This window comes from Sander vitreus, chromosome 23 (genome assembly GCF_031162955.1).
Source record: "Sander vitreus isolate 19-12246 chromosome 23, sanVit1, whole genome shotgun sequence".
NCBI classification, from domain to species: domain Eukaryota; kingdom Metazoa; phylum Chordata; class Actinopteri; order Perciformes; family Percidae; genus Sander; species Sander vitreus.
The window spans coordinates 4,183,863-4,198,012 of NC_135877.1; the positions used below are offsets into that span (position 1 = coordinate 4,183,863).

Consider the following 14,150-nt stretch of genomic DNA (forward strand, 5'->3'; position numbering starts at 1 on the left):
TACTGGCATACGTAAAGTATCTGGTATAAGTAGCCTATCAGGCCCGTTCTTTTAATACATCCACGATCAGGCCTTAGTTTCATGAATCCATATTAGTTGGAGCTTAAAGGGGCTGTACACAAAATAATTAAGAAAAAAAACAGAGGCTGGGATTGCCTCCACACGGCTCTCACATACTGTTACCCGATATGTGAAATACCTACATGAAGATAAGATGCACACATGGCCGGACCGGCTATCAAAACAAAGAACAGAGAATCTCGGATACAGCACACACAGAGTGAGTGGGACTTCATTCTCTGCTCAGGACACCATTGCATTACTCCACTATATCTTTACATAGAAAATATGTGTTTGTTGCTACATAAATGTTCTGAATGTTGAGTACAGCCTCTTTAAATAACCGTCATCTGTTCAAAAGTCCAGACAGCATTATTTTCTTTTGTTTTATTTTCTTCTAAGGCAAGCTAAGTTCCCTCACTCAACCCCCACATGAATCATACACAATTCAACACAGAACTGTGACAATGCATAGAGGGGAAGGACAGATACAAAAACATTTACAAAATAAATTAAGGCAAATATTTGTGGGTTACAAGACGTGGCAATAAATTCCATGTGTCAGAATTCAGGAAAACATCCAAAACATCCTGCATTTGTGGGCTTCACAATAAGATTTCATACTTTCATCTTATATCATGATACAACTGCTATACTACAGGGGCATTGCATTTTGGCAGATATGATAATTATTATTTTAGTGGGATTTTTAACCAAACATTTAACAAATTTTATTCCATCAATATTTGGGCAACTATTATGTACTGCAAAGTTAAATGAACATGACAGTACATCCCCACATGTGCAGTCCTACTCTGTAACAGACAGAGACATGTGATGCAAAAATGATCATACATACTGAGATGAATGACTAATCTGGTGCTTTGTGGCCATCAGTTATGTAATTCAGTCATGAATGTACTGCTGGGTATTCACTGACATCAGCACAAATCACAAGATTTCTTTTCAATTTAGAAAATTAGGACCTTCATTTTTTCATTATAGTTGGATATTTAGAGAAGCACCCTAATAGTAGCTGGACGTATGTTACCCAACAACAGACAACATGGGAACAACCGGAAAGCCCCCTCACATGCATTTCAAATCAAATTTTCAAAAAATTATTGAAATATAAGGCTAAGTGATAACCGATTCTTTTCTACGATAGTGGTATCCAACAAATATAAACACATCTAAAATAACGCTGATTTAAAAAAAGTAATAAAACAGTGGAAACATTTAATGTGAGTTAAAGTGTTTTCTGGGTGATCAAATGATTGTCATTTTCCTCTTGAATAAATTAATTAAAACACCATGCAGTCACAATGTACTTGTCTCGCTTTGCCAGACATTCCTTCACGAGGCGCTGCAGAGGAGGGTCTGGCTAGTCCACACAACATTCCGGGATGGGAGGAAAACGTGCTCTGGTTTATTGGCATTTCTTTAAACCAATCGCAATCGTCTTGGGCAGTGCTAAGCGCCGGGAGAAGCCGCGGTGCCGCTGCAAAATAGCCTCAGGAAGGAACTTGTTCAGGATTTACCCTGCAGAGATCTGAGGAGCAGTTAACCATAGTCCTCAGAAATCCACCAGAGGTTAGAACGCCAACACAAAGGAAGCCCAAGGAAACGGATATCTGGCCTGAATGAGTGAAATCCAGCAGAATTTTCGTCGGCGACGGAGCAATCCCGGAAGTGGAATGTCGAGGATATAGACTACAATGTACAGACAAAAAATTATTTAAAAAAAACATGGTTATGTTTTGATGCATAGACAGCATTCCACAGGCCCAAGTTCACACTCTACAATGTATATTATATTATATTCTGCTGTTTAAGTAGGCTCATCGCATCCAGCATTAGTGTCATCCCTTTATGATAAAAAAACCAAAAGAAATGTATTAATAAAATAGGAAAATAACAATGTTTATGGTAAGACTTCTATGGATTTTGTCATGAAATCAATTGTCTTTGCAATTTCCTCATACCCGACAGGGGGAGAGGGTTTCAGCACAGGGTGGTGCAAGGTTAAGATGCAACAATGAAAGCACATTTTCTCTAGACTAACAGACAGAGAAGCTGGGTCTTTAAAGACTTCCAGGTTCATGTCCTGTGGCATTTATCATGTTGGAATAATCACATCTATTGCAGACATTTCTACTTGTCATAGCAGGAAACACACATGTGGAACTAATATTAACAATGGTTTTGTTCTATTGCAGTGTCCCAGTAAGACATGTCAGTCCTTGTTATTAGTTACATCTGTGTTTGAAAAGTTGTGCACCATGCAAAAGGTAAAAGGCAAATAAGCAACAGGTGACATTGGCCACAACCTTATTTCATGTAGATTATACATTTCAATGTTTGGCGATGGAACAGGTGCAAACCTAAACCAAGGACAGAGCTAACAAAAAAAAATATGCATAGACATTTCAATCCAAAAGCAGGCAAGTTTAAAAAAATGTGATAATTGGTGTTGGATAAAATGACTGACAACAGGAAAGTAAAGGACATATGGCTCTATTTTCCAGCACAAAGACTAAAACAAGTAGCACTATACAATGATGGAATTTTCCCAACCCCGACTATCCTGTAGTTTGCCCATCTCTTTTGTATTCCCGTGCCCAGTGCAGTGCACATGGTGCAAAAGTGAGCGGAGCAGCATGATTGGAGTCCCAGGGAGATGAGGCATGGCAAGGCAAAGTGTTGATTTTTTTTGGGGGGAAGAAAATTATTTTTTGATATAATGCGGGGAATGGATGACTGAGGACCTGAGGCCAGATGCATAAACAATATGTATGCACAAAAAACATTTCCCAAACATAAACTGCTACTTATAAAAACACTGTGTGGTGAGAATGTGTGAGCAATCATTCATACTAGACCACGTGCACATGTTTTTGTGTACCGATCCGAGGGTCATACGATAAGGTGGTGGAAATGAAAAATAAGAGACTTTAATTTTGTCTAGGTTGTTACACTTATCTCCGCCAAGGCGGTCACGTTTTTGGCTCTGTCCATCCGCTGTCATGATTACAGAAAAACTTCTGGCTCGGTTTCAAAACCTTTGTTGAAGGGTGTAGCAGGGCCCATTAAGGAAAAAACATTTTGGAGCGGATCTGAATCACATGGCAGACAAACAAATTATTTTCAATAGCTTCGCGAGATACGGCATATGTGCTGCATTCACGTAGTGTCGAAATAATCGGAAAAATTTGTTTCCCAACTGGGAAAATCAACGTGAACGCCCCCACAAGTCTTAACACACATTTTAACACGTTTTATGCATCTGGCATCCATCACGGCTACAAATCAAGATATGTCTGGACTGCACCACCTTATTATGAAGGTCGGTGACAAATTAAAAAAGGAAAAATGTGAATGAATGAGAAATATAATAAATACAGATGCTTCCATACAGGTAACAAAAGCTCACTGAATGGTTTGAGGAGTATTGGTGATGTGTTAGCTATTGAGATGGGGAAGATCTTGTTTTCCCCAGTACGTAAATATTTAAAATATTTACGGCTGAGCTATAGAGGAGCCTAGGGAGACATTTTGTACACAGTGAGTTTATGGTGAGAACTTTCAACCGCGGTTGGCTTAAAAGCCTCAGTGCTTCAACGCCCCATCACCAATGGCCTTCTATGGGAGGTTTTGGAGTGACTGTGACATCATAGAGAGCTTTGGAACTGCTCTGGAGGTTTGTGGTGGCCCCTAAGGAAGTTTTTTTATACTTCACCACAAATGAACATTAAGCTTTAGAAGGCAGATCAGCTTACTTCCAATGCAGATTTGTAATACGCCATATTTACTGCTTAGTGAGTCGTTCTTTTCATGCGCCAATGTGATTAGCACAGCTGTTAAAAAAGAAAGGTATGAGACCGACTGAGAGGACGAATAATCACCCAATCCACTTCACCTAACCCTTTTGCACACAGCACACTGCACCTATATGAGCAATAATAGCAGAAGCACATGAATACGCCATCCTTGTGAGTGCAACAGGAAAACAGAGCCCTAAGTATGTGTTTGCCGTTAGAGAGCTTTCCTTAGGAGGTTATAGTTTCTTATGAGTACAATATATGTTTTTGGTGAATATGTAGACAGCCTTTTCGGGTAATAAATATTAATAATAATAATAATAATAATCTGTCACGTTTCTGTACAGTGCAGAAGTCCTGCGGTGAGTTTAGTCCGGCCTGTTGCGTCGCCTGAGGCCGGGCGCGCGCCGTTCAGCTCCGACCTCCTCAATGTTGGTCTCATACAAGTCCTCTAGTGAAGGTATGAGCTCAGAGACCTCCAACCCGTCCTCCTCCTCCGCGTTTCCTTCTCCCTCTGTTCCCCCGTCTGATTCCTCTGGTATGAGCTGCTTCATCTCTTCACCTTCCGTTGCGGCTTCATCTTTAGCTTCCAAATGCTTCTGGTAGACTTTTTCTGACGCCTCTGCTGCGCCTGGAGAGGCCTGCTTGTCCACCAGGGAAGCGTCTGCTGCCGAGGTGTCGTTGGCTTCGAGTTTCTCTATGAGGTCCTCGAGGTTACGCTCACAGGATGCCTCTGGAAGAGAAGTGATAGAGTACAGGTCATTCTAACCATCCTCAAGAGTTTTTTATGCCTGCGTTTTGTAGCGTCTGGTCTTAATTTGTTTGTGTCCGAAAACATACGACTTGCAACATGAAAGATGAAGATGACACAGTAACCACAATATTTAAGACCATTCAACTAAATAGTAACAAAATAGACAATGAGCCATAAACATATGTATAAATGACAACACCATGAGCCTCTCACGTCTCTCCCCAGATTGTATATGTGTGGTGTAGCCGGACCTTACTCCACAGCGCTGTGGAGATAGAGCTGGCAATGGGAGACTAATGTCCTATGAACTGCTAGACAGCTTCTAATGTGAAACATCATGCAGGCAGTGTTAAGTTTAATTGAGATAGCTTAATGGAAGTGGAAAATGGCCACATGGAAGAAACAGGAAATAATCAGGAAATGGAAAGACACCGCATTTCTGTTCAAATTAACTCAAAGCAGCAGAGTGGGAGTGGGAGGACTCGGTTACTGTAATGATTAAATCAGTGCAGTGGAACATTGTGTACATAATACTAAATGTATCAACAGGAAAACATGGAGGAAATGTGGAGCTTGTATTAAACCAAATTGACAGCCAATTAAAACAGGAGAGGCTTCTTACTAAAACATGGTAAGATGTACTTCTAGATCCGGGGAATAGAGGCCTGTTTCTAATGGTTGGTTTTGAAACTCAGAAAGCAAAACTCAGCAGCAGTTGACTGTGAGGCTGAAGGTGTGATAGTAAAATCAGCAGCTGGTGTGTTTGTTGCAGTGAAAAGCTGCAGATTCTGATAGGAAACCGCAAAAAAGCACCGCAGCACACATCATACGAACAAACTAAAGCTTGTTCGTACAATAGAAGTTGTTGTATCTACAATAGTCAGCTAATATCAGCTGATATAAGCGTATCACAAACAGATTGGTATGCCTGTCTTATTAGTAACAAGAAATAGTTACACAGAAATGCCAAAGATGTGGCGGCAGTCATTTAGAAACTGTGTTACCAACACATACTGTAGTTTGTCCACCAGAGAGCACTGACATGTTCATATTGCAAGTGTAGAATGTGCAGCATAGCCGGTTCTTTAAAATATCTTTTTCATATATAAGCTATAAGATACAGTATATCTTTGTCTTTTGCAAGTCCCTCCCTGCTGTATAATATTGTCACATTATTATGTTCATCAATATTGAGGTAAAAAGTGTAGAAATATTATATTTAATTAATATCACCCAGAATGTCAGAAAGAGAAAGTGAATGAGGTTATTTTTTTCTGATCTTTGTGCAAATTAGACTTCGACCACATTTGTAAATGTAAAATCAGATGCAAAGCACTTATTTATATATATTTTTTTTAAGAGATGTGTGTCAATGCGGCTGCTCAATTTGAATTTGATCACCACAAAACACACACAGCTGATGGCACACCAACACAATTTGCATGCACGGCTGTATTTTCAAAAGTCTATCCAGCCTGCAGTTTGCTGCTTTGGGTCTTTTGGAAAAATGCACCATCAGTTAACATACTGCATTACGCATGCTAACATTTTGACCAGTGTAGGAAATTAAAAATTCGGAATCACTGTCTAATAAATTGGGGGCATTTACAAAATTTGGTTGGCACTTTTAAAAAGTAGTAATGAGTGTATAAAGTTGCTTTTATTTTATGTGAAATGAGCCCCGTTTAAAATGCATACAGTAATCCCCACCTTGTGTCAATATCAGTAAATAAAATCGCTATTTTTTATATATTTGTTTTTCAAAATCATGGGGGCAATTTCTGCTCCCCAGTCCTTTTTGGGGGTATTTTGACTAAAGGTTTGTGATGCCTGAGCTCACTAGTCCCACCGGATTATTGGCAAGTAACAGAGTCCTAATTCCTAAAGTCCTGCGACACAGAGTCAAAGAGAGTTGATCAGCCCACCGTTGATGTTGAGGGGTGGACAGTCCATTCCTCTCTTCTTCATCAGGTGCCGGATGGTCTGGAGTTGAGACATGATCTCGTTCTTTTGATCCTGGGCCACCGACTTCACACTGAAGAGAAACCAGGAATGAAAACAAAATGTATCTCAGAGGAGCTGCTCTGAGCATGTAGTAAAACATTGCATCATTGCAAACATTTCCATCTGATGCCAAGTAATAATGTTATCAAATTAACAAGCTCATTTAATGAATATCATTCTTGAGACACAGGAGCCTTAGGCTTGCCGCGGTAGTCTGTGTTAACATGGTGTTCGGACATACACCGAGGTTATCTTGCTGTCGTTTTGCTTTTTTTCTTTTTTTAAATATAGGGGGTTACAAGTTGATTTATATATAGCCCATTTCAGCGATAGGCAATTGGAAGTGCTTTACAAAAAAGGTAGGTAGACTGAGCTGCAGTCACACATTCTGATGGGTCACAGATTTTGGCGTAACAACGGAAAAGCCTGCGTTAGAGTATGCCAAAAGGTAGCAGGAGATTTCTTTATATAGGCCTAATTGTATTTTTAAGTTATCTGCTGTGGTTATGGCTGATACTGGGGCAGGGCCATCACAGCATAGAAGAAATTAAACGAAGAACAACTAAAAAGCTAAAAGGGAAACTGAAAGACAACGGGCGATAACCTGAGTCACACTCGGTCAGGCTTTCAACAGATGGAGACAATTAGGGGATTGTAAATGATTCAAAAACATCCCCGAACTGGCCCTCAGGTATGTAATATGTCTATTTCATTCATAAAAAAACTTTACAATGTGCGATGTGGTTGTACCCCACATTAAATTACGTCCCCCTTTTATTTAGCGCGGACGTTTTTATTCCTTTTAGTCCATGTTTGTGTTGGCCTACTATTTTCTTTTTTTTATATATGTCTATTCTGTGCAATGCTCCATTTCTTCTACACTCTCAGAATTTTAAAGAGTGACAACTTTTCTTTTCTCAAACATTGAAAACAGTAAAAAATATAATTTCTCAAGCGTGCCAGTGGCCTCCTTTACACTGCAGGCCTGCTAGAAGGAAATGGACGGAGACGTAAAGTGGGGATCATGTTTCAGGAGCACAAGGCGTGGTGGAGACCAACGCGCATGGAAACTAACACTGATCATCCCTTTACCAGTTAGTGAGCGGGTCCAGCTGTGTGAGGATGGAGTTGAGCATCCTCTCTGTCTGCGCTAGCCTTTGCTCCAGCTCGTTCAACTGGTTCTCTGCACAAAAACAGACGCATACACACAAGAGAATAGAAACCTTATCTCTGAGTTATTTACCACTCACGGTAACTAAATATATGTTTGACCAAAGAAAACACAGGTATGCAAACAGAAACCCCAGTGCAGCCAATACACACCTGCTTCCACTGATTTTTTGGCTCCTTTTGCAAATTTGTCCTTCTGTGCCTGGTCATCTGTAGACTTGATCTGCAAATTGAAAAGAATGATGCGATACAGATTTTGTTTTTGATTTGAAATAATCTCAGTGGCATTTGGTGTTGCAGGTAGGGCTGGGAATCGGGTACCGATACCAATACCGTGACTTACCGCTTCCTGAACAATACTTTTTTTTTTTTTTTTATAAATACTAATTTTATAAAATTCATTTTAACAAAAGGAAATTACACTACGGCAAAAATCTTTAAATTTTTTATCTCCTACTATGCGTGAGCCCGTCTCTGTGTGCAACAGAGTTTTTCCTGCACGTCTCTACAACGTGTAACATTAGAAAGCCAATCACAGACATTATTAGATCTTGGTAGAAGCATGCTGCGTGCTTATTGGCTCACTGACTGTGAGGGGATTTATCCTTAGGTATTGAAATTTGGTATTGAATGACGAGGCATTTTCAGATACCTGAATCTAAGGGGGCAATTGGCTCTGTGCCTAAAAATGATCAAACTTAACACCCAGCCGTAGTTGCAGGTGTCTTTACTTACCTTCAGAAACTTGTAGGCTGCAAACACTCCAACTCCGATGGCGTAGAGAGGCATCAGTGTGAACACGTAGCCCTTGTTGCTGTTGGTTTTGAACTTGTCACTCTTCAGCTCCTGCTCCATCAGCTTCTTCATCTGCAGCATGTTCTCGGGGGTCTGAGGTGTACCGGGGGCGTTGGCGATGGGCTGACCTCTCGCTGCGCCCGGGCCCAGACCTGCTGCTACAAACACAACCGGAGGACAAAAAGGGGGACAGATGGTGAGGATTCTGTGGAAGAAATTAGGTCTGACAGTGTGTGTGTGTGTGTGTGTGTGTGTGTTTGTATGTGTTGTTTCATTAAACAGCATACAAATTTAAACCAGGCTTACTTCAGTAAGTCAGGCTTGTTTTCAGGAGATTTCAGGAGGAACACGCCGACTTATTGGGACTTTGTCTTATTCCCCGTATCCCCCAGAGTTAGATAAGTCCATACATACCTTTCTCATCTCCGTGCGTGTTGTAACTCTGTCTGACGCACCCACCGCTAGCCTAGCTTAGCACAGATCCTGGAGGTAGCCTACTGCTCCCAAAAAGTGACAAAATAACGCCAACATGTTCCTATTTACATGGTGTGATTTTTATAGTCACAGCGTGTACAAATAACAAGGTCACATGAGACACAGCCATCTTCTAACTGTATACAAACTGGGAACTATATTCTCAGAAAGCGAAGTACTGCTACTTCTGCTACTTGGGCGGACTGATTTGCTCGCACAACTCCAGGCGAACTCTCTGCTCCTCACCACGGGGCTTCTCAGGTGCTGCGAGCAAATCACTCCGCCCAAGTAGCAGAAGTACGTCACTATATCCTGCTGGTTGTAAATGTGTTTAATCGAGATTTAAGGTGAGCTCAGAGAAACAGCAGATTCATGTGGAAACAGACTTCTAGTATCAAACTCTGCACATACATCATTCTGCAAAGTGACGCTCCAGGTGACGGAACAATGGACTAAACACATTTTCGAATGGAGGAGGGTTTTAAACTCTGAGCTCAATGTCAGCTTTACAAAACACTTCTAAAAGTGGTGACAGCAGATGTTCCTTAAGTTAATAATTTGGAGTAGATATTAGTTATTGGAATGCCTTTCTTATTCGTTACCAATTTAAGAGACTCAGTACATATCCATTTCATTTATCTTTGCGAATATGGAACTTGCCTAATAAAAAAGATTTACAATAGTACACAAGTTCCTATCTTCACATTCAAAGTAGGTGATGGCAACTTCAACTGTGATTGCGTGTGTAGTTTTAAAAATTATGAAATTTTCAAAGTCCTTACAGAATGAACAACCACAAAAAAAGATGATTTAAAGATTCTTGTTTTGTCTTACAAAAGGTGCATTGTTATCAACAAGCATGAGTATCGAGATACAAATATACAAAACGTTAAGCATGCATCCTCTGGTTAGCTGTCAGTATTGTGAAAGCAGTCCAAACCAAGATACAATCATCTCATCTTGATGCTGATTTACACCTTATGGACACTACAGCTGGGAGATATGGAGAAAATCAAATATCACGATATTTTTTTTTACCAAATACTTTGATATCGACATTGTGGCGATATTGTAGGGTTGACAACTGCTGCTTTCACAAAATATTTACACAATGAGATTTGTGATAAATAATCAAAAGTAATGTGGATATAATGATTAAATGGGTAAAGGCAAATAATAGAACAGCAGTAACAGTCTGGTGGGTTCAGAAAATGACATCACTTTACTGAAATGTAGCTTTTAAAACCAGGAAAAGACACCACTTAAGCCATTTACGATACGATATCCAAAATCTAAGACGATATCTAGTCACATATCACGATATCGATAGAATATCGATAATGAACACAGATGGGAATGTGTGTAGCTAGACACAGACTTCACTTTACAAAAACACTGTGCCGTTAAATTACTTTATTGGACTCTATGGCGCTGAATATCCGTGCACAATCACACGTTGAGGTGTGGTACAAAATCCCATTCAGTTTTGACCATACAATCTGCATGTAGCCTTCTGGCATGACCTTTATTTTGGGAAACCTTGTCAGTGCACGCAATAGCTAATGCAAAGTGGAGAGCCTAGTGCGCTCGGGGCTAAATCACTATAGCAATAAGTACACAGGAGCCTTGCTGTGTCCTCTTCTTCTGCGACAACAGGGAGCTGTCCTACCTTTTCTGGTGTAGCGAGGGTCAAATCTAGTTTCCTTCGCCCCGGTCCCGCCGCCGACGCCAAACATCCTGGGAAGGACGACGAACGTGAAAAGCACAGCCGTGAAAGCCATGGCGACTTGTTGTGATGTTGACAAAACCATCCTCTCGCGAACACACAAACGGCACGAGCCACCCGCCGCAGAGAAGTAACGCCAGCCGCAGAGAGATGTGGCTAAAGAGACGAGAGACAGGGAGGAAACGTTGAGCTGTCAGGCTAACATACAGTATTTGAGACCTATTAGACCAGGCTGTTCTGCCCAGAACAGCTGTGCTCTGATCCGCTGCAATAACATGACCAGGACTTCCGGGAAGGGCGTTTTCAGAATAAAAGCGTCTGAAAAACATACTTTTTACTTGAAATGGATTGAGTAAACTGCTTGTGACTGGATTTTTTTTTTTTTTTTTATAAGCCTTTTAACCAAGCTGTTGATGATTGTGAACTTTTATACATAAGAAATACAATAAGAAAATAAGTCTAGTCAAGTGAAATGTATTTCTATCACATTTAAAACAATGTTAGCTGACCAAAGTGCTTTACAACTATAGGCAGAATAAAAGGTCAACAGAATGTATCACATTTACATATAGTACAGTACTGGGGGCCAAGAAGGAAGAGGCATTCCCCCACAGACAGAGAACTTTATATTTTATATACTAATTAAGTGAAATAACAATTACAAACAATAGATGTGCAAGGACTGTGAGAGCTTGTTTAAAATATTGTGTATTGCTGCAGAGGAACAAACATGCAATCGCTGGAATAAGGTGGAGCCTTGAGAGTTTTCCGGAAGCAATGGTTGCTGTTGATGTCCTCTAATGTTTTAAGTTGTGGTTGAGTGGTTTTGATCACACTGGTGCAATATGAGTACCATGTTGTTTTGAACCATTCAGTTTTCAGTGGCACACTAGTAAAAGTTAACAAGGAGCTGTCGAGGGAGCCTGCATTCGTTCTTCTGAGGAAGTGAAGTCGTTGCTGCAAGGCAGCTGTGTTAAAATACCACATAGAAGTCCATGAATCCGCCCATGTGAAATCTAATGAGAGCACTGAGGAACTTTAAACTACATGGACATTTTCCACCTCGTCTCCATTAACAAGGGCATGATGGTTCTGTGGTCCAGTGTTATTTAAAGTCTAAAAATAGTTTTTTTTTGTGTGTGTTTGGGGCTATCCTATGCTTTTAGTATCAAGCAGGGAGCAGTGACTTATTGGAGTCTTGTCCTCACTGTCAGGTTGCCAGGCAACCAGAGGAAACTCCAGCAAGTCTGCACCCAGCCAAGAAATTGATGATCTGTTTTTGGTGTAACTTTAGTGATGGGCTTTCCTGGTGTGTGGGAAAAAAGTTCCACATTTTGTTTGGAAGTATTGATGCAGATCTTTATACCCTCTTCTGTGATGGTCTTAATACCTTGCTACATGTGGCTGGTATGCATCTCAGACTTTATACCGTTATACCAAAAAAAGATAAATAAAAACCTGTTTTGCGTGCCTGGGACTATACATTGTGGAATTCAGTTCAATATGGTTGAACAAAAGTGACATTTACTTGGGTCTAAATGTTAATGCGCTGAGAGAGTGTGTACTAGTTGATTTGACGCACACCTGCAGGAGTAGCAATAACAAATCACACAGTACCTAAATTGCCTGTAAACCACTTATATGCTGCTGTTGTTATGCAACCTATACCCTACAGTATAAAACATAGACATATAATGGAACTCTCAGCTTTATTATATCACCAATTAATCTGATCTTTAAGCGGGTGTGATGATTAGATACAAAACACATTTTAAACCAATTTAAGCAAATACAAATTTGGGGGCTTTTATTTTGAATGCTACGTACCCATACTTCCGGGACTACTGGTTTGACGTGTTCTCTGGTAGTAACACAGCAAGGAACAAGCGCGACTGCCACCTGCCGGCTTCAGAGATACTTTATATTTCTGTTTACTACATCTCAGAGGCAAATATTGTACTCCACTCCACTTTATTTGACAGCTGTAGTTACTTTGCAGATTTAGATTCATACAACATATAATCAAATAATTAATGATGTATTTAGATAGATTAAGCTACCCAGGAGCAGTACATAACATAATTATGAAGTCCCAGCTTTACCAGCTACAACACATGAATGCATCACTAATCATAATTCAGTAATGTAATGTATATTATTCTGCACAACGAGTACTTATACTTTTAGTACTTTAAATACATTTTGATGCTGACACTTCAATTGTTTGACTATACGATTTGGAATGCAGGACTTTTACTCAGAGTATTTCATGAATTTCTTTTATGTGAACACTTTTCTGTGTTTGAGCACAGTTAACATCCAAATGTGGTGGTGTTTCATGAGCAAAGTAGCTGACCTGCTTTGAAGAACCTGTTTGAGAGTGCAGAGAAACATTAGTCCAGCTACAGCAGGAGGAAAGTGGTTAGAAGCATCTTTTTATGATTATTGTTAGTAGCATTTGTAATGGATCCTTTCCTCTACTCCTATGAGGTTGAAACAATTTAAAAAGGCTTTTGAAAATGGTCACATTGAAAAGAATGTTCTAAAAACAACCGACTGCTTTGCATTAAAGGTCCAATGTGTAGGAATTTCTCCCATCTAGCGTTGAGATCATGTATCGCAATCAACTCTCTCGCACCACGAAAAAAGCCGGTCTCTTGCTCTTTTCAATATCCTTTTTCTTTTTCTGGGCGAAGAAGAAGACAACTCCTGTTCCTGAAATTTGGATTTTGCATACGTGTGGTCCTCCATGTTTCCTTCTTCAAACTTGCCGGGGCCGGGAAGCTACGATACCCGTTAGCAGCACCTGTGTATTTATCATGTGACAGCGAAAACGCGAAAGGCGGAGCAGTATGTCTTGTATGTACCTTACCGGCTAACGTATTTCAAGATGGTGAATGATTATGGAGCGTCTACCCCAGTTCATGCGAATGCAAATGTAAAATTTCAAGCCAAAAGGAATACTTGGAATTGATGGTGGTGGTAAATATTCATGAAAAAGGAGTTGTTGAAAAGTTTGTGAACGGGGAACACAGATTTTGATAATGAACCACACGTTACACACTGGACCTTTAAAGCATTTTGGAAGGCATTGACGTCTGTCATTTGTCACAAACTGGTCAAACTAAGTACCTGAAGCTCTCAGTTCAGAGGTCATTAAAGACCAGAAAGCTGAGAGGAACCTGCTCCATCGAATTCAGGTTAAACTCAAATTAAACCAAGTCACTAATCCCTCTGACTTCATGGCTCAACGTCTACTATAGAGTGTAAATAAGTGTGTCTTCACATCCTGATTTTCAAGTTTCAAGTTTATTTGTCACATGCATAGTCATACACTTACAACAAG

General features: G+C 40.2%; 1 protein-coding gene across 2 annotated transcripts; it reads right to left on the bottom strand.

Moving 5' to 3' along the window:
- Positions 1-421: 421 nt before the first annotated feature.
- Positions 422-11,090, bottom strand: LOC144512027 (uncharacterized). Of its 2 annotated transcripts, none has more exons than XM_078242559.1 (6): positions 10,748-11,090; positions 8,545-8,759; positions 7,963-8,032; positions 7,732-7,822; positions 6,561-6,670; positions 422-4,614 (listed from the first exon to the last, which is right to left on the bottom strand). In XM_078242559.1, the coding sequence occupies exons 1-6, from the start codon at positions 10,887-10,889 to the stop codon at positions 4,250-4,252; spliced, it is 993 nt and encodes a 330-aa protein (XP_078098685.1). In that variant the 5' UTR covers positions 10,890-11,090; the 3' UTR covers positions 422-4,249. The 2 variants fall into 2 exon arrangements, with proteins under 2 accessions (XP_078098685.1, XP_078098684.1); XM_078242558.1 differs by having other exon boundaries at positions 8,545-8,762.
- Positions 11,091-14,150: the final 3,060 nt, after the last annotated feature.